We start from the raw sequence: 18,783 nt of genomic DNA, 5'->3' as shown, positions 1-18,783 counted from the left end.
TATGATCACCACGCACTCACTTTGTATATATAAGGCCTGAAGATTACACGAAACCCCCAAACAGGATATATTTTCTGAAACCAGGCACCCTAGAGGATAAAATAGCGGTAGTTCCAAGTACATGGAGATTCTTATCTTCTGTTTTGCAACATCCTCAGATTGGTGCCGTTTCTGCTCTTGAAACCAGCTCTTTGGCCAACTGGGCTTCTTACTGGTTGGCGGACTTCAACTGGGCTTCTTACTGGTTGGCGGACTTCAACTGGGCTTCTTACTGGTTAGGCGGACTTCAACTGGGCTTCTTACTGGTTGGGCAGACTTCAACTGGGCTTACTGGTTGGGCGGACTTCAGCTGGGCTTCTTACTGGTTGGGTGGACTTCAGCTTGACTTCTTACTGGTTGGGCGGACTTCAGTTGGGCTTCTTACTGGTTGGGCGGACTTCAACTGGGCTTCTTCTTGCAGAGACTCATACTTGTCAGGGATCCGGGTATGACTAGAAGTGTGTGGACTGACACAGGGAAACGCAGGCTTCAGGTATAGTAAACAATATAATTTATTAAAAGGTACAACACAAATACAAAACGCATAATATAACAAAACCAAACCTCCAACTGATAACAGAATGTACACAGACAAGGGCAGTCAGGGCTGGTGAGGTGGAGTGGTCAGGCAGGCCGAGCCCACAGCACGGATTTCCTCAGGGCGCGGGGTCTAAGTCCCTGCCTGCTGTTCACCAGGGCCCCTGATGGTGGGGATGGACTTGGTGCAGACTGGAGCCAGGTCGCGACCCCTGAGTGCGTCCGGATGTGGTAGAGAGTACTGGTAGGGGAGTGCGGGAACGGAGTCTGATGGGAAGAGGCAGGCAGACTTACTGAAGTGATCCGTGCGGGATGGATGGATCGTCGGGTGAAGTGAGTGTAGTCAGGCAGGCCGGGTCGGTATCGTGCGGGCAGCGAGGTACAAGGAGCAGGCAGAAGCGGAGTCAGGAATAGCCGAGGTCAGGACAGGCAGAGTTCATGCAGAATCAGGATTAAGCAGAATCAGGATCAGGCAGGAAGCAGACAGGATGCAGGTACAGGGGCTCATGGGAAACATACACCAAGGCCCTGAACACAGGCCTGGCCATTCCTTAAATACACCTGTGTAATCAGTTTCAGGTGATGGCTCATTGTAGGAGTGAGCCTCTGGTTGCTGAGAGCACCCGCTGGCCAGCCCTGGTACTGCAGCCCACAAGGCAGGTGCGTCCCACCACTATTGGTGAGTCCATTCCTGACGGGTGTGGTTGTATGCTGCAGAGTTCAGCTGAGCTCCAGAAAGGCCCGAGAAGCCTGCGGCTAAAGTGCCCTGCCCAGCCCAGGCAGGATGGCGGATCCTGGGCCTGGGTACAGCGAGGGGAAGGCCCTGGAGGGGCCTAGTACCGGCCTCTCTTTTTCACCGGTAGAGGACCTGGGAATGGCCCCTAGGAAGGGGGAATCCTATAGTGAGTACCGGGACCGTGTGGCTGCCCGAGCCAGGACGGTGGAGAGAGAGGAGGCTACACTCAGTAAGCTGAGTTCGGAGTTGAGGAAGCTCCGCTCCTCATATGAGAGAGTATGGAGCTCCAAGCGTCAGGCCATGCGGCCCGGTTTGGAGGCGCTAGAGAAGCGAATTTCCCTTCAGGGAAAAAATGTGGCTGCTTTGAAGCGGAAGAGCGGGATGCTGCTGAAGGAGAAATATCAGAATGATGCCCGCTTCAAGGCAGCGCGGAGTCGGAGTGTGGCAGCGGCAAGAGGGCCGGTAGAGGAGGCCTCTTCCATGGAGGATTTACCTGGAGCGTCTGTGGAGGAAGGTATGCAGGAGCAGGGGCTGATCGAGCCCGCTGCGGCTTCCCAACACATGGCTGACCTTGATAAAGGAAGTGCTGAGGGTGAGAGTGTATCGGAGTCCCTCCCCCTTGGGCAGCAGCCCGTGGATTGGGGCACGCAGGTGGAGGAGGCGGAGTCCATGGGAGAGCTGCGAATCGTGGCGGAGTTGGAACCAGAATTGCGTGGTGAGCACTTCCGGTTCATGTCCGAAGAGTCCGATGGTGAGGGAAATGACGTTTCAACTCAGAAGCCGGCGAAGCCAAAGCTGAGAGAGCGAGTGGTGTATGTAAAGCATCAACAGATACCAAGTGCGGTGGACAGTGACTTGTTGGTGAAGGCAGGAGAACTGTTGGCTAAGGGTAATATACAGGACTCTGTTAAACCAAATGATGATGCGCCCGTGGGTGCGGGGGCGATGGGGAAGGTGCAGGCAAGTGGGTCAGAGGTGCGGGCTGTTCCTGTAGTCCCAGGAGAGGGTGGTGCCTCTCCCCCAGCTCAGGCCTCAGTTAGTCCCACCCCTTCGGGGGTTAAGGTTTTTCCCAGTGTGTTGGTCCCTGCGGGCCCCCTTTCAGGCGCTCTGGTCACCCAGACCAAGGCCCCCGTTGGCCCGGCCGTGTCAGGTTCTTCTGTAAAGGCTGGGGACCAGTTGTCACGGGCCCCTTCAGGTTCTGGTCCGGCGGAGTCTGCCCCTGTGGGTCCTGGTGTTATTGTTACGGCCCCTCCTGTCTTGGTATCTCCCGGTGGTAAGGCCAGCCTTGAGTTATTCTGCGGCAGTCAGGGGTGGGCAGGGGCACGCTAGGCCTCTCATGGCGCGGGCTGGTAACTTGCCTACGTCTGCGGCTCGGCGGAATGTGGTCCAGCTGAAGTGGACAGGGGAGGGTCCTCCCTTGGGCAGGCGCGAAGTTATTGATCGGATCCTGGAGATGGGGTTAAGGGCTGCTGATATATTTGCGTTTATCACTCCGGCCGGAACCGGGGAATACGATATATCTGTCAGGGCTCCGGGTATGACCAGAGGTGTGTGGACTGTCACAGGGAAACGCAGGCTTCAGATATGGTATAAACAATATGATTTATTAAGACTAACAATACAAAACGCAGTGCAAAACTAAACATAAACACAGTGCAAACAAACCAAACCACCTACAGATAACAATACATACAATGCAAGAGTCGTCAGGCAGGCCGGGTCAGTAGCAAACGGGCAAACGGAGTACCAGGAACAGGCGGGAGAGTGGTCGGGGTCACAAGCTGGGTTCAGTAACTCACGAGCAGCGCGGCGCAGAGGGTCAGGCAGAGAATGGTCAGGGTCACAAGCCAGGGATCAAACAGGAGAAGTCAGCAGAGGTCAGGATCAGGCAGGGTCGGCAACAAGTCAGGCAGAAACAGGAACACAGGATACAAGATACAGGGGCCCATGGAAAAACACACACCAAGGCCCTGACTGTGAGTCTGGCCATTCCTTAAATACAACCCCTGCAATCAGCTTCAGGTGTTTGGCTGACTGCAGGGGTGAGTCTCTGATTGCTGACAGCACCCGCTGGCCAGCGCTGGTACTGCAGCCCACAAGGCAGGTGAGTCCCACCATTATTGGCAAGTCCATTCCTGACAGTATCTTTCATGAGGGCAGAGCTGTTGGATTTATTTTGGCAGCGTTATGAGGCCACTTATTTTTCTAGTCCCCGGTGGGTGGGTCTATCCCCTAAATTGATCTCTCGTCAGACCCTGATCAAAAAGATTACGGTGTTAGTCCGTAATGAGTCCATCCCGGCCTCGGATATCCTGGTCTGGCTGGCAAGGTATGGAGATGTGATGGGGCCCCTGAGCAAGATCAATGACGATAGGGGAATTTGGACAGGTGGCTGGACGACTATGGTCCGCCTAAAGGTGATGGGTAACGTCATTCAGCATGTCCCCTCCTCCACCTTTTTGGGCAGGGATCGCCTTATCATTTTTTATCCTGGACAGCCTAGGGTCTGTCACCGCTGTGGGGCTAAGGGGCATTTTGCGGCTACCTGTCCTGTCATAAGATGCTCATTGTGTCAAGAAATAGGCCATCTTGCGAAGGACTGTAATGTCATTCGCTGCAACTTATGCGGGGTTCTCGGGCATTCCTATAATCAGTGCCCGGAAGCACTCCGCAATCTTCCGGCGGGGGAGTTGGAGGCCGAACTGGACAGAATGGATGCTGAAGATGCAGAGGTGTTGACAGAGAAGGTTGCTCTGGCATCTGCAGTGGCTCCTGGGGAAGGGGGTGTGGCTTCTGTAGCTCCTGCTGTTTCTGTTCCCCCAGTTAGGTCTCCCCCCGTCCAGTCTGGTGGTGTGTCCCCGGGTGCACCTGTCCCTCCCCCTTAGGAGGAAGAAACAGCTAGCTGAGGTGGCCGGAGGGGCCGGGAGGGCAAAGGTGTCGGCCCCTCCTGTCCTTCTCACATTGCGGCAGAGTAGGAGGCCTGGGAAAGAGTCTCAGGGGTCTCAGGGTCCTGGTCAAGTGGGGGCTCCGGTGGAGGAAGGCTGGTCAGTGGTGGGGAGGCAAAATAGGCCAGTTTTGTCCCCGGCAGGGTCGGTGTCCTCCTTGGAGGTGGGGGAGGTCACCCTGGGAAATAGGTTTGGGGCTCTATCGGGGGGGAGGATGGGTCAGGTGGGCCCACCTCCCCGATGGAGGATGAGGAGGCGGGAGGTTCTCTAAAGAGGGTGAAGGACCCTGCCAAGAGAACCAAGAGGAGGGTAAGAAACGTCCCTCTCAATTATCTTAATGGCAGTTCCCGCTCCGATAAAGGTGGCAACCATTAATGTTGCCAGCCTGAAGTCTGTAAGTGCTAGAGAAACAGCCTTATTTTTGATCAGTGGGATAAAAGCTGATATTTTCTTTTTGCAGGAGACCAGGTTGCCCACTTTGGCTGATGTCCATCTGGCCAAGCGTGAGTGGAGGCGTGGGCCCTCCTACTGGTCTCTTGCGGCTGAGCCTTACAGCGGAGTTGCGGTGCTTTTTACCGGCATGGTAACGTGTCGGCGGATAATTGAGGTAGAGATCGGAAGATGTCTGATTCTGGATGTTCTTGTAAGGGGGCAAGAGCTCCGTCTCATCAATATCTATGGCCCACAGTCCAAGTGGGACAGGAAGAACCTCTTTGTGAGGATTAAACCTTACCTCTTTACATCCCGGCTGGTAGTCTTTGGAGGTGATTTTAACACCATTACTAGGCCCAAGGACAGGAGAGGCTTCACTGACAGGTTGGGATAGGACAGCGTTTTTCTAAATGCTATAGTCAGGGAGGCAGGTCTGGTTGACGCTTGGATTCAAAGTGTCCCAGACGGCACTGGTTTCACCTATAGGAGAGGTAATAGCCAGAGTAGGATAGACAGGTTTTTTTGAAGGAGAACTCTGCCTTCTCGGCACCTGAGTGTCAGGCGGTGGAGTTTTCTGATCACCTTATGCTGTCTGTTACCTTGAATATTTCAGACACGCCGCTGAGAGGAAAGGGCATCTGGAGGATGAATTCGTCTCTGCTGGAGGAAGAGGAGGTGAGACGATGTTTCGAGGAGTTCTCTCAGGCGCAGGAGACGGTGCTGGATTTCTGCGGCAGTAAGTCTGAGTGGTGGGAGCTCACCAAAGTGCAGATCAGCAGGTTTTTCAAGGCCATTGGTAAGAGACGGCAGTTTAAACAGTAAAACGCCTACCAACGGTTGCGGAGGAAGCTCGACCGCCTTGTTTCTAGCGGTGGAGATTCGGGGGCAATCTCGGAGGTAAAGCTTCTCCTTAGGAAACTCCAGTATGATCGGTGTGCCTCTTTGGTTCTGGAGAGGGATTATGGGAAATACCACTCGCCCGACCCTTTCCAGAATTGCAAACGGAGTGCAGCAGTTAAGACGATCTCTGCTCTGAGGGATAGTACGGGGTCCCTGACTAAATCCAGGTCGGGGATTCTGGAGGTCTCCAGGTCCTTTTATGCGGATTTACTGAGTGAGAAGCACCTTGACCGGACAGGGATGTCGAGCTTTTTGGAATCCACGCCTGGTCTGGACAGTGATGTCCCTCTGGCGAGTTTGACTGGGGAGATTACTGCAGAAGAGGTGTCCACAGCGATTGATAGTCTGGCCATTAAGAAGACTCCTGGGCCAGACGGTCTGACTGCCGAATTTTTTAAGGCTTTTAAATCCCGCCTGGCACCTCGTCTCACGGAAGTGTATAACAGCTGTCTGGATGAGGGATCTCTCCCTCCTTCCATGAGACAGTCTGCAGTTATCCTCCTGTCAAAGGGATAGGATCCTTTGGCTATTGAGAACTGGCGCCCCATCAGCCTCCTCAATGTCGATAGAAAGGTTCTGGCGAAGATCTTGTTCTGGCGCTTGTCGTCAGTGGCAGACAGTTTTCTTTCTCGTCAGCAGCATTGCTCGGTCCAGGGCAGGAGTACCTTCACAGCAGTGTTAGCTCTCCGGGAGGCTCTGGAGCGATGTAAGGCTGAAGGATGGGGAAAGTACTTGCTGGCGGTGGATCAGGCAAAGGCCTTTGATCGAGTTGATCACAAGTACCTCTGGCATCTCCTGGACCGGTATGGTTTGGAGGGGAGGTTCATCGGTTGGTTGAAGACATTGTACCAAGGGGCTGAGAGCTTCATGTTGGTGAATGGTTGGGTTGGGCAGCCCTTTGAGGTTGGATCTGGGGTGCGCCAGGGGTGCCCGCTGAGTCCCTTGCTCTATATCTTTGCCATCGACCCCTTCGTCAGGAGGCTAGATGGCGGGGCGGTGGGCGGGGTGCCGGTGGATGCCACTGTAGATCCGCCTTTGAGAGTTGTGGCTTATGCTGATGACGTTTCTGTTTTCATTTCTGGACCAGAGGAGGCGCAGGAGGTGGTTTCAGTAATGGATCAGTATGCCGAGGCATCAGGTTCCAAGGTCAATCAGGACAAATGTGAAGTTCTCTGGATGGGCAGGGAGGGTGAGAGCTTCTCACTCCCGGACGCCTTCCCGGTGCCTCAGCCGAACATCAAAGTGTTGGGCATCAATTTTGGCCATGCTGATTACAGCAAGCAAAATTGGGAATCCAAGCTGTCGGATGCCGAGGTCAAAGTGAAATCCTTGAGGGAAAGGGTTGATTTGATCAAGACTTTCCTGCTCCCAGTCTTTTTATACGTCAGCTTCGTTTGCCTCTTGGCAGAATCGCTCTATACGAGGATCTATAGCTGTTTCTTCCAGATGTTATGGGGGAATCGGCTAAACCTCGTCAAGAGGGACATGACTTACTCATCCAGGCGGGAGGGTGGCCTAGGTATGGTCAACCCGGTGGTCTTTTTCTCTCTGATGTTCTTGAAACATAACTTTGGTAACATGTTGTCAGAGAGACCGCCTGCATGGGTAGGACTGTTCCGGATCTGGTTTGGACCCTTTCTGCGCAGTTGGGAGAGTGGCGGGCCAGTGAGAAGCCTGCGGGTCAAGCATGGTGAGCTCCCGGCTTATGTGGCCCCCGTGCCTGAAGTTACTCCGGCGGTGGCATGTGACTGCGGAGGAGGTCCGGTCCCTCCCTAGGAGGTTCCTGGGTGAGAGGATTGTGGCATCTGCTTTCCATGCGTCGCTGGCCTTGAGAGATTGCCCGGGCCATGTTATGAGGGAGGGTTTGCGGTTGATAAATCTGGAGCGGATCCCCCTGAAGTTGCGGGACCAGGCCTGGCTCGCTTTCCACGGCAGGCTCTACGTGAGGGGTAACCTGAAGTACCGTCCTCAGGATGACCGTGGTTGTCCGAGGTCGGAGTGTGGGGGTGAAGTGGAGACTATGGACCACTTCTTGCTTCAGTGCCCCTTTAACGTGGAGGTGTATAAACAGGTGGGAGGGGCTCTGGGTGTTCCTTTCCTCCATCGCATGTCGTATGCGGAGTGGGTGTATGGAGCATTCGAGTGTCGCATGGGTTTTGATTTGGACACCTTGTTTTTAGTCAGCTTAGTTGTCCGTTATTACATTTGGATGGCACGGTGTCAGGTCTCCATTCGGCAGAAGGTCCTCCCTGATCAGGTGGCGAGTGACATCCTTGGTGAGGTGGGGAAAATTCGGGGTCTTGAGAAAGACAGGCTGCGACGCAGAGCTTGGATGGAGGCGTGGAGGAACATCAAGCCTGTTGCTGCGGCCTGTTGATCTTGGGTGATGGGAACTGTCCCTGTTTTCTGCCTCTTGCACTCCCTAGCTTTTGCGTTTCGCTCTTTTTGGTAGCCTTTTGCATGGTAGGTTGTAGGGGTCAGACGTGGAAGATCTGCGGGTTCCTTAGCCCTCCCCCGTAGTGTATATAATGGTTAGGTTTCTTATATATAGTTTAGGCCATACAGGCCGTAAGCGGCAGGTTTGAATGGAAATTGTTTATGGTTTATGTTTGTCTGAGCCATAGAGCCATCCTACTTATATGGTCTTGACCATAAAGGCCTTGTACTGTAAATATTGTATATAAATTCCGTTTTTTCCTTTCAGGTTATGGACTTTTATGTTCTTTGTTTATTATTTCTCCCACAGGGGTTGTTGGGACTTTTTCAGTTTCTTTGTTTAGTTTTCTATTTATTTATTATATTTTGTACTTTTATATATAAGTTAAGGATGGATATGTATGCTCATAATACATTTAAATAAAAAATCTCCATTCCTGACAATACTACTCTACAGGGGCCCCAACTCAGCAACTTCTCAGTCTTTAGTGTTCTTCACTTTTTGGGGCCCATCTGTGCTAGGTGGCCTTCATACAGAGGACCGACTCAGCCACTTCTCATTTTGTACTAGGACTGACCCCAGACACAAATCTCCCCAGACCCTCTGTACCACTTGGGCTTCTAATCCCCAAACAGATGCCCAAACTAGTCTACAGGGCCCCCTGACTCAGTGACAGACAGACAAATCTCCCTAGACCTGCCCTAATAATATGGATGTCCTCACTTCAGGAGGCCCATCTGTACCTCATGACCTTATTACCTCCTACAGAGGCCAAACTGCTCTACAGGGTCCCCATATCAGCAACTTCTCAATATTTATTATGACAGACTCCAGAAAGGCAAATTTCCCTACTCCAGCACTAATAATCCAAGTGTTCTTCACTTTTTGGGGCCCATCTGTACCACATGACCTTCTACAAAAACCTAAACTAGTCTATGGGGCACCTTCTCAATCTTTACAAAGACTGATCCCAGACATACAAACTTCCTTAGCCCTGCACTGATAATGTAAGTGCTCTTCACTTTTTGGGGCCCATCTGTGCCACATGGGCTTCTAACCTCCTACAGAGTCCCAAACTACTCCACAGGGGCCCAGACTCTTAGTCCTTACCAAGATTGACCCCAGACAAATCTTCCTTTGACCTGCACTAATAATGCAAGTGCTCCTCACTCTTGGGGAACATCTGCCAGGTCTCTCCCTGGCCTCATCCTATTGAGGACTAATCCTCTACATCTAGTCAGATCCTTCATGATGTGATGACTCCTCACGTCCCAGCCATATGCAGGTCCATCAACTCCCATCTCTCTCTAATGTCCCTCTCATGTTGCCAAATCACTGCAGACCCCCAGGTCCTATAGTGACAGATGTAAGGCTGTCACACAGAAATTGAATGTCATTTCCCCATTATGATTTGTCTTTGGTTGTGTTCATTCCTCAAATTGTAGGAGGTGTCGGATGATAAAAACTCCCAGAGAAAAAAACAAGACCTTTATGGCACATTACCCAAGCACGGATAGGCAGCATGGTTTCTGGGGATTGATGGAGGCTGTAAGTGGTTCTTTCAACATACATTATACGGGCACTGTTGTCACCAAATTAAAACCCATCCTAAGAAATGCCAAGCAGCCTTCGAATTCTATTATGTATTTTGATTTTCAGCAGGCAGGTGGAGATCCAGGTTCCCTTTTCTGTTTGATTACAGAACTCACTAGCACACAAGGCAATAATTAGGAGTTGTGGCTCCTCCCTTTCTCTGAGGTTTCCATCAGAGACAGGGGGTTTAAAAGTAAGCAGCTTCTGCTCTGATCTCTCTTAGGAAAACCCACGGTGCTCTGGGAATCCCTTGTTGTTGCTTCTCCCAGGCTTAATGGCAAAACAAAGACTGTGTATATGCATACAGGTGTTTAAAAAAATTAAAAACTTTATTATTATTAATAATAAAACTGACCAAAAATATTATTGTCTCTTCTTTTTTTAAGTCTGATTTATCCTTCTCGCAAAGCTCAGAGAAATTGTAGGGCTCATAATGACAACATAGAGACACACAACCAAAATGGGGCACAATGTAAATCTCGGGGCACCATGAATGGCAGAGTGGTACATTCCCTGAGCATCTTGCCACTGTTAACCCTTGAGTTACCAAATCAGGGCAGAAAGGACTAACATGGAAGCTACAGCACCCTCCCGAATCCCTGGACACAGGAAGAGAATTGTATTGCACAGTTCTAGGATTGGTGGGCTCCAAGGTGACCTGCTTGACCCCGTACCTAACACTGTATAGTGGGAGGTGTAGACCTACAGGTAGGAAAACACAGAGTCATTTTTTTAAAGGATGGAGAGTTCAGGAAAAATAAAGTCCACACTGTCATGGAAAGTCATTGGCTCCCCCATAGTTGGGGTCCCCAGCAGCACCTAAAGAAAAAACCTGTCCTGGCCTTCAAGGAAAAATCCAGAAGTAAGCCATGAGTAACCACACCAGTACATGGCCTGTGGGGGGTGCTGCAGCAGCCAGAGGGTTCAGGGCGGAGGATGGTGGAATGTTGCAAGCGGTTCCACCCCAGCCTATGTAACATTGACACTGAAACTGTGAACGCAGATTAGTGATGTCACCTTCTGACAGATGGCCCTGTGCCCACATGGGAACAGAGGAATTGAACCCTGGAAGTGACCGAACGATGGCGAAGTTGGTGGGATTGAGGTGCAGGTAGGCGTCAGTGACATTTTCGTGGCGCAGGCAACGTCCGTTCCCACCACAGAGCGCCTGGCTGCAGAGAGAGGCCGCGGTGGTGACATTCACAATGTATGGACCCAAAACTTCATCCACATACGACTTAAGCTTCTGGCAGGTCTCCTGAGGGGAGGGGATCCAAATGAGAGATTTCAGAGACCCTCATTTGCTGCACATTGGACACAAATGAAGATATTAGAGGTTGTGATAGCAAAAAAGGCACCTCTTCTGGGTCACTCCCATCACCTACCTAGATGTACCCAATTGGGTTGGGTGTTGGGGAGGGTTATAGTAGTTTGCTGGTTACAGGTGAAGGAGGGGTTAGGGGAGTTAGGTGATTAGGGGTGGAGGAGGGTTATAGGAGTTGGGTGGTTAGGGGAGGAGGAGGGGTTATAGAATTTGTATGGTTAGGTGTGGAGGAGGGGTTATAGCAGTTTGGTGGTTAGGGATGAAGGGGGAGGGGTTACAGGAGTTGGTGGTTAGGGGAGTAGGAGGGGTTATAGCAGTTTGGTGGTTAGGTGTGGAGGAGGGGTTATAGCAGTTTGGTGGTTAGGGATGAAGGGGGGGTTATAGGAGTTTGGTGGTCAGGGGAGTAGGAGGGGTTACAGGAGTTGGTGGTTAGGGGAGTAGGAGGGGTTATAGCAGTTTGGTGGTTAGGTGTGGAGGAGGGGTTATAGCAGTTTGGTGGTTAGGGATGAAGGGGGGGTTATAGGAGTTTGGTGGTCAGGGGAGTAGGAGGGGTTATAGGAGTTTGGTGGTCAGGGGAGTAGGAGGGGTTACAGGAGTTTGGTGGTCAGGGGAGTAGGAGGGGTTATAAGAGTTTGGTGGTCAGGGGAGTAGGAGGGGTTACAGGAGTTTGGTGGTCAGGGGAGTAGGAGGGGTTACAGGAGTTTGGTGGTCAGGGGAGTAGGAGGGGTTATAGGAGTTTGGTGGTCAGGGGAGTAGGAGGGGTTATAAGAGTTTGGTGGTCAGGGGAGTAGGAGGGGTTACAGGAGTTTGGTGGTCAGGGGAGTAGGAGGGGTTACAGGAGTTTGGTGGTCAGGGGAGTAGGAGGGGTTATAGGAGTTTGGTGGTCAGGGGAGTAGGAGGGGTTATAAGAGTTTGGTGGTCAGGGGAGTAGGAGGGGTTATAAGAGTTTGGTGGTCAGGGGAGCAGGAGGGGTTACAGGAGTTTGGTGGTCAGGGGAGTAGGAGGGGTTATAGGAGTTTGGTGGTCAGGGGAGTAGGAGGGGTTATAAGAGTTTGGTGGTCATGGGAGTAGGAGGGGTTATAAGAGTTTGGTGGTCAGGGGAGTAGGAGGGGTTATAAGAGTTTGGTGGTCAGGGGAGTAGGAGGGGTTATAAGAGTTTGGTGGTCAGGGGAGTAGGAGGGGTTATAGGAGTTTGGTGGTCAGGGGAGTAGGAGGGGTTATAGGAGTTTGGTGGTCAGGGGAGTAGGAGGGGTTATAGGAGTTTGGTGGTTAGGTGTGTAGGATGGGTATAGCACCTGAGAGGTTACATGTGGAGAAGGAGAATTAGGAATTGAGTGCTTAGGTGTAGAGGAGGGGTTAAAGAAATTAGGTGATTAGGGGTGGAGGACGGGTTAGGAGAGTTAGGTGTTTGGGGATGGAGGAGGAGTTATAGGAGTTGGGTTGTTGGGAGTGAGAAGGGGTTATCAGAATTGGGTGATTGGGTTGGAAGATGGGTTATAGTAGTTGGTTGGTTAGGGGTGGACGAAGGGTTTTAGGTGATTAGGGGTGGAGTAGGGATTGTAGGAGTTTGGTGGTTGAGAGTGACGAGGGGTTATGGACGTTTGTGTGGTTGGGAATGGAGGAGGGTTTTTCAGGAGTAGGGTGGTTAGGGATAGAGAAGGAGTTATAGGAGTTGAGTGGTTAGGGGTGGAGAAGGAATTGTAGGAGTTTGGTGGTTGAGAGTGGAGGAGGGGTTATGGAAATTTGCGTGGTTGGGAATGGAGGACGGTTTTTCGGGAAAAGGGTGGTTAGGGATAGAGAAGGGGTTAAAGGAGCTGATTGGTTTGGTGTGGAGGAGTAGCTAAAGAAGTTAGGTGATTAGGGGTGGAGGAGGAGTTGGGTGATTAGGGGTGGAGGAGGGGTTATAGGAGTTGGGTGGTTAGGTGTGGAGGAGGAGTTGGGTGGTTGGGAGTGGAGGAGTGGCTATAGAAGTTAGGTGATTAGGGGTGGAGGAGGAGTTGAGTGGTTAGGGGTGGAGGAGGGGTTATAGAGGTTAGGTGATTAGGGGTGGAGGAGGTGTTGGGAGGTTGAGAGTGGAGGAGGGGTTATAGAGGTTAGGTGATTAGGGGTGGAGGAGGAGATATGGCAGTTGGGTGGTTGACAGTGGAGGAGGGGTTAAGGGAGTTAGATGGTTAGGGATTTTAGAAGTGGCAGAGGTTAGCTGGGGGGGGGGGGGCGGTAATGAGGCTTGAGGGTCTTGGGTAGCAGATATAATGGGGGTGTACATATTTGCAGCAGGTGGAGTTATATCAAGAAGTGGTCAGTTTGGAGTCCGGCTCAGAGGTCGGGTTCATACCTGGCACTCCCTACATATGGAAACCTTTATTTTGTTTTTATTTTGCCGATTGATACAGAAATCAGCACAGGGGGGGCGGAACGCCATGGACTGAGAGAGAAGGCGGGGCTCTGGATCAGAACACACAATACGGGTCACTATCAGGAACACTCACCTTGTCCGAGGCGTAGTCATAGTCATCCCAAAATATCATCCCAGCCACCCCCTGCGCTGCGCTCTCTCCGATGGTGGAGATGAGATCCATCTGAAGGGCCGAAATACAACAGTAATCATTAAAATACACAAAATTAAAACCAAAAGGATTATAGAAGCAGCCGAGACTGTCATCATAAACATGAGGAGCTCCAGATCAGCACAGAATGACGCAACTCTTAGGTATAATCCTGGATCTGTACACCCGCTGTGCCCATTATGAGGGGTTCCCACCGTCCCTGTGCCGAGTTCCCGGGTCTGTACACCCGCTGTGCCCATTATGAGGGGTTCCCACCGTCCCTGTGCCGAGTTCCCGGATCTGTACACCCGCTGTGCCCATTATGAGGGGTTCCCACCGTCCCTGTGCCGAGTTCCCGGGTCTGTACACCCGCTGTGCCCATTATGAGGGGTTCCCACCATCCCTGTGCCGAGTTCCCGGGTCTGTACACCCGCTGTGCCCATTATGAGGGGTTCCCACCATCCCTGTGCCGAGTTCCCGGGTCTGTACACCCGCTGTGCCCATTATGAAGGGTTCCCACCATCCCTGTGCCAAGTTCCCGGGTCTGTACACCCGCTGTGCCCATTATGAGGGGTTCCCACCATCCCTGTGCTGACTTCCTGGGTCTTACACCTTATGAGGGGTTCTCCTTTCCTTGTAATGAAGATACTGATGGGTCAGATTTAACACAAGAACAGGTCCAGAGTAGGAGTTTCTGTAACCCCCAAAACCTTTGAAAGCTTATTGTACCCTTAAAAAAACTGCCAAAAACACATTAATTTCAGGAAAGTTCTAAAAATAAAATATAAATAAAATAAAAATAGGTTATCTGATATTGCACATAGCAGCCCCCTTACCTCCTCTTTGGTGGTCCCCCACCAGGGCTGTCCGCTCCTATTCCTTCCTGGTGACTCCTTAGCCAGCCATGTGCTATGAGGGCACCCGTATGTGCGCACTCCCGAGCCGGGTTGTGTGCGCCCATAGACACACACAGCACCGGTAAGCCCCACCCCCTTCTCAATCCACACAGGAGTGACTGACAGCAGCAAAAGCCACTTTGACGGATGTCAGTGATGTCCCCCGCAGCTGCTATAGAACAGTGTGCTTCTGTTTTTGCAGACCTGCGTAGATCCATAGAGACAAGCTGCAGATGTGGAGGCTGCATTCGTTTTCCTTGTTTTCAGGATTTGTTTTCTTTATTTTCACCTGCTGATCCTGCCAATAACACACTTCCTGTCCTATGATGTCAGCTCCCATCCACTATACCAGGGGTCTCCAAACATTACAAAGGGCCAGTTTATGGACTTTAGGGGGGTTGGACGTTGGTATGAATGGGAAGAATAGTGCCCCATCATTGGTGTCAGTGGGAGGAATAGTGCCCCATCATTGGTGTCAGTGGGAGGAATAGTGCCCCATCATTGGTGTCAGTGGGAGGAATAGTGCCCCATCCTTGGTGTCAGTGGGAGGAATAGCGCCCCATCATTGGTGTCAGTGGGAGGAATAGCGCCCCATCATTGGTGTCAGTGGGAGGAATAGTGCCCCATCATTGGTATCAGTGGGAGGAATAGTACCCCATCATTGGTGTCAGTGGAAGGAATAGTGCCCCATCATTGGTGTCAGTGGGAGGAATAGTGCCCCATCCTTGGTGTCAGTGGGAGCAATAGCGCCCCATCATTGGTGTCAGTGGGAGGAATAGTGCCCCATCATTGGTGTCAGTGGGAGGAATAGTGCCCCATCCTTGGTGTCAGTGGGAGGAATAGTGCCCCATCATTGGTGTCAGTGGGAGGAATAGCGCCCCATCATTGGTATCAGTGGGAGGAATAGTGCCCCATCATTGGTGCCAGTGGGAGGAATAGTGCCCCATCATTGGTGTCAGTGGGAGGAATAGTGCCCCATCATCGGTGTCAGTGGGAGAAAAAGTGCCCCATCATCGGTGTCAGTGGGAGAAATAGTGCCCCATCATTGGTGTCAGTGGGAGGAATAATGCCCCATCATCGGTATCAGTGGGAGGAATAGTGCCCCATCATTGGTGTCAGTGGGAGGAATAGTGCCCCATCATTGGTATCAGTGGGAGGAATAGTGCTCCATCATTGGTATCAGTGGGAGGAATAATGCTCCATCATTGGTATCAGTGGGAGGAATAGTGCGCCATCATTGGTGTCAGTGGGAGAAATAGTGCACCATCATCGGTGTCAGTGGGAGGAATAGTGCCCCATCATTGGTATCAGTGGGAGGAATAGTGCCCCATCATTGGTGTCAATGGAAGGAATAGTGTCCCATCATTGGTGTCACTGAGAGGAATTGTGCCCCATCATTGGTGTCAATGGAAGGAATAGTGTCCCATCATTGGTGTCACTGAGAGGAATTGTGCCCCATCATTGGCGTCACTGAGAGGAATTGTGCCCCATCATTGGTTTTGGGAGGAATAATGCCCAAATCGTTGCTGTCAATTGGAGATATAGTGTCTTGTATCAGTGAGAGGGTCAGTTAAGGACAAGCAAAAGGCTGCATTTGGCCCCCCCAGGCCCCAGTTTGGAGATCACTGTATCATGCTGTATATATAAAGAAGGTCCTGTATTCTCCTGGGACAGGACTACAGAAAAGTTTGCCCTCTCCCAGGGACGGACTGACAACTCATGGGGCTCCCAGGCAATAGGGGATCATGGGGCCCCTGTGTCCTCGCCCACACCCAAAAAAGCCTATGAAAAGCCAGTGAAATGTACCAGGGACATCTCATGGGGCCCCCTACTGACCCCGGGCCCTCGGGCAGTGCCCGAGTGTTTGAATGGTCAGTCCACCCCTCTCCTCTGCTCTCTCCTCATCTCCATGTATTCTGTAGTCCATAGAGAGAACTGGTAACAATGTAACTGATAGCAGTCAGCACAGGCAGAGAGCGCAGCAATTTATCAGCCCACCGGATTTCTGGCAGGATCAACAGGTGTTTTTTTTGCATTTTTCGATCAGCTAAAACGAAATGCTGAACAGACCAAGCGGGAACAACTAAGACAAGTTCATTGTTGAGGTTGACAAACCCTTAAAGGGGACCTGTCATTAATTGTCATACATGTCTTTTTAGAACAACTTGAGATATTTAGATTTTTTCCCATCATGCTGTTTGTCTCACCTGGGAGAGAAGGTCGAGCTTTGCCATGTAGGTGGGTCTTGTGTACACGTAGACGGGGAGCAGGTAGCCCGTGTGTTGAAGAGCGACCCTCATGGCCTCTTTCACCCGGTAATACACAAATTTGCGCCCATTCATGGAAGACTGGAGCAGGGGCTCCAGGTAGACGGATGGATAAAGGGCGTCACTCTCCTCCCACATCCACCATAGCAGGTCATTTCGTGACATCTCCACATCGGGGCACTTTCCGGTATAATTGTCCCAGTTGGTCAGGTAGTCGTGGTTGTAGCAGTCTGGGAACAGGTAATACCCCCAGAGCTGGCGGGGTCGATACTTATTGGCCTGCCGGAGTGTTTCCACCATGAACTCGCGGGCTGAGCTTTCAAATTCAGCCTTAGTTTCTTTGTTCACATCATCGGTTGTCCAGTTGGGATGACGAGAGGCCACCAGCTTCCGCGAGGCTTGCCTGTATATGTCCTTCGTATTCCAGTTCCGTGGCCAAGTCGGAAGCCAGTCCTCCCAGTCGATGATCGCCAATCCGTCTTTATTGGTGAGTGGTAGGTATGTGTTGAGTCCATCCACCATCTTGAGTAGGTGGTCTTGGAGGCTGGCGTTCTGGGGCACACCTCCGTTGACGGATGCGTTAAGCTGGTCGTAGTAAGGGTAGAGCCCCAGTCGCTCCTTGTAGAAGATGGTGGGATTCCGGTATCCCAGATCTTCACTGGGCGAGGCACTCAGATCGAAGAGTCGCAGGTCAAGGGACACGTTGAATCGTATTGAGCAACTATGGGTGGGAGCTGCCCAGGCCACCATGAAGGGACGATCCGTAAATAAAGGTGGGGGGGTGGGCTTGTATTTCCCGGTGATGGATGATTGGCCATGAGCCACCAGGATAGACAACAGGACACAAGGGAGGCCAACGGGGGACATCATGCTGAGAAAACTGGGAACCAAGTTTGAAAAGTCCTACAGAGGAGAAAAAAGGAAAATGATGATCAACAATGGCCTATTACAATCCCAACCCCCCCAAGGAAGGTCCTTTCAACCTTTCCCTCCACCCAAACTTTACATTCACCCCAATATTAACCAATAAAACGGCCATAAAATCTAAAGCCCTAAAACCCATCAGAACATTCAACATCCTGAAACCATTTTTCCAGTCAAATGTGAGAACCCCTCTGTCTGTGTGGTTGTCGTGTGTTCCCATTCACAATGCATACTGAAAATTAGAAGAAAAAAAAGTGAACAAAACAAAAAAAAATACCTTTCAGATGTTTCTAAGGAGAAGGTGTCAAGGCTGATTCTAAGAATTTATGGGCAGGTTTGGCTTCTGGTGCACAACCAGCAATAAAGGCTGATGGGGGTTCTAATCCTTCTCTCCACCATCCAAAACTAAAATCTGATTGGCCGTACGTACACTTTAACCCCAGACTAGGTTTACCCTTACGATGATTTTCGTAAGCGTTGGTGTCAACAGAACGCCCAATTTTTTCGTTTTTCGGCCAAAAATTCAGCCAATAAACGAACAGTCTATGGCCTGCATTAGAGTTCAATGAAGTTCTAATGAGATCCCGACTCACCGTCATCGCTTGTCCTCGTTTGATTGGACACCTTTCCCAATCCTGGATCCCCCCATTCCCTCCGCCTCCAATGTACCTGAAAAATCAGGAGCGCCTCTCGTTGGGGCCCATCGGCCTCTGAATCTTCACACGCAGGACTGACCGCATACCAGCAATGGGACTACCTGTCAGGCTGCATACCTGGAGCTCGCCGTTTCCTAGTCCTCATGGTAGGCAGCCACGCCCTCCCCGTACAAAGACAGAAGAGGACGCTCTGCTGATCTGTTCTTCAAGGTGTGCTTTCCTGGCTGATGTCATCTCTGACCTTTTCAGTGTTGTGTCATGAGGAAGTAGAGTGTAAGCTCCTGTGATCGGTCCCCGACATATAATTATAATTATAATAATAATGTCAAGTAAGCATGACTGGATCTAGGGGGGTCCTGGGGTGGGCTATGCCCCCCCAAGATTTTAGTTGTGCCCCCCACCAAAGCCACCCCTAACCTGCCACTATGCTGCCCCAATCTGACACTTTACCACCCTAATCTGATACTTTACCGCCCTAACCTGACACTGTACTGATCTCAAGTATATGTTGTGTTGGGAGGTGGGCCATTGTTCTTGAACCCCCAAGTGTC

At 51.4% G+C, this 18,783-nt stretch overlaps 1 protein-coding gene across 2 annotated transcripts; it reads right to left on the bottom strand.

The window, feature by feature from the left end:
- Positions 1-287: 287 nt before the first annotated feature.
- On the bottom strand, positions 288-18,349 carry LOC149429368 (hyaluronidase-2-like). Of its 2 annotated transcripts, none has more exons than XM_089666491.1 (4): positions 18,246-18,349; positions 16,593-17,555; positions 13,433-13,522; positions 288-506 (listed from the first exon to the last, which is right to left on the bottom strand). In XM_089666491.1, the coding sequence occupies exons 2-4, from the start codon at positions 17,520-17,522 to the stop codon at positions 492-494; spliced, it is 1,035 nt and encodes a 344-aa protein (XP_089522617.1). In that variant the 5' UTR covers positions 17,523-17,555; positions 18,246-18,349; the 3' UTR covers positions 288-491. The 2 variants fall into 2 exon arrangements, with proteins under 2 accessions (XP_089522617.1, XP_089522616.1); XM_089666490.1 differs by lacking the exon at positions 288-506 and adding an exon at positions 9,926-10,877.
- Positions 18,350-18,783: the final 434 nt, after the last annotated feature.

Source organism: Staurois parvus, unplaced genomic scaffold (genome assembly GCF_062004578.1).
Source record: "Staurois parvus isolate SC_StPar_1 unplaced genomic scaffold, SC_StPar_1.0 ptg002732l, whole genome shotgun sequence".
NCBI lineage: Eukaryota > Metazoa > Chordata > Amphibia > Anura > Ranidae > Staurois > Staurois parvus.
This window is presented reverse-complemented; position numbering and strand designations above follow the sequence as displayed.

What these genes read in the sequence shown, in the direction of transcription:
- LOC149429368 (XM_089666490.1), bottom strand. Translation starts at nt 17,522, where the DNA reads ATGATGTCCCCCGTTGGCCTCCCTTGTGTCCTGTTGTCTATCCTGGTG. An exon ending in AGCTCGACCTTCTCTCCCAG is followed by an intron (nt 13,523 to 16,592) that starts GTGAGACAAACA and finishes TCGGCCCTTCAG; the next exon opens with ATGGATCTCATCTCCACCAT. An exon ending in ATGACTACGCCTCGGACAAG is followed by an intron (nt 10,878 to 13,432) that starts GTGAGTGTTCCT and finishes CCCTCCCCTCAG; the next exon opens with GAGACCTGCCAGAAGCTTAA.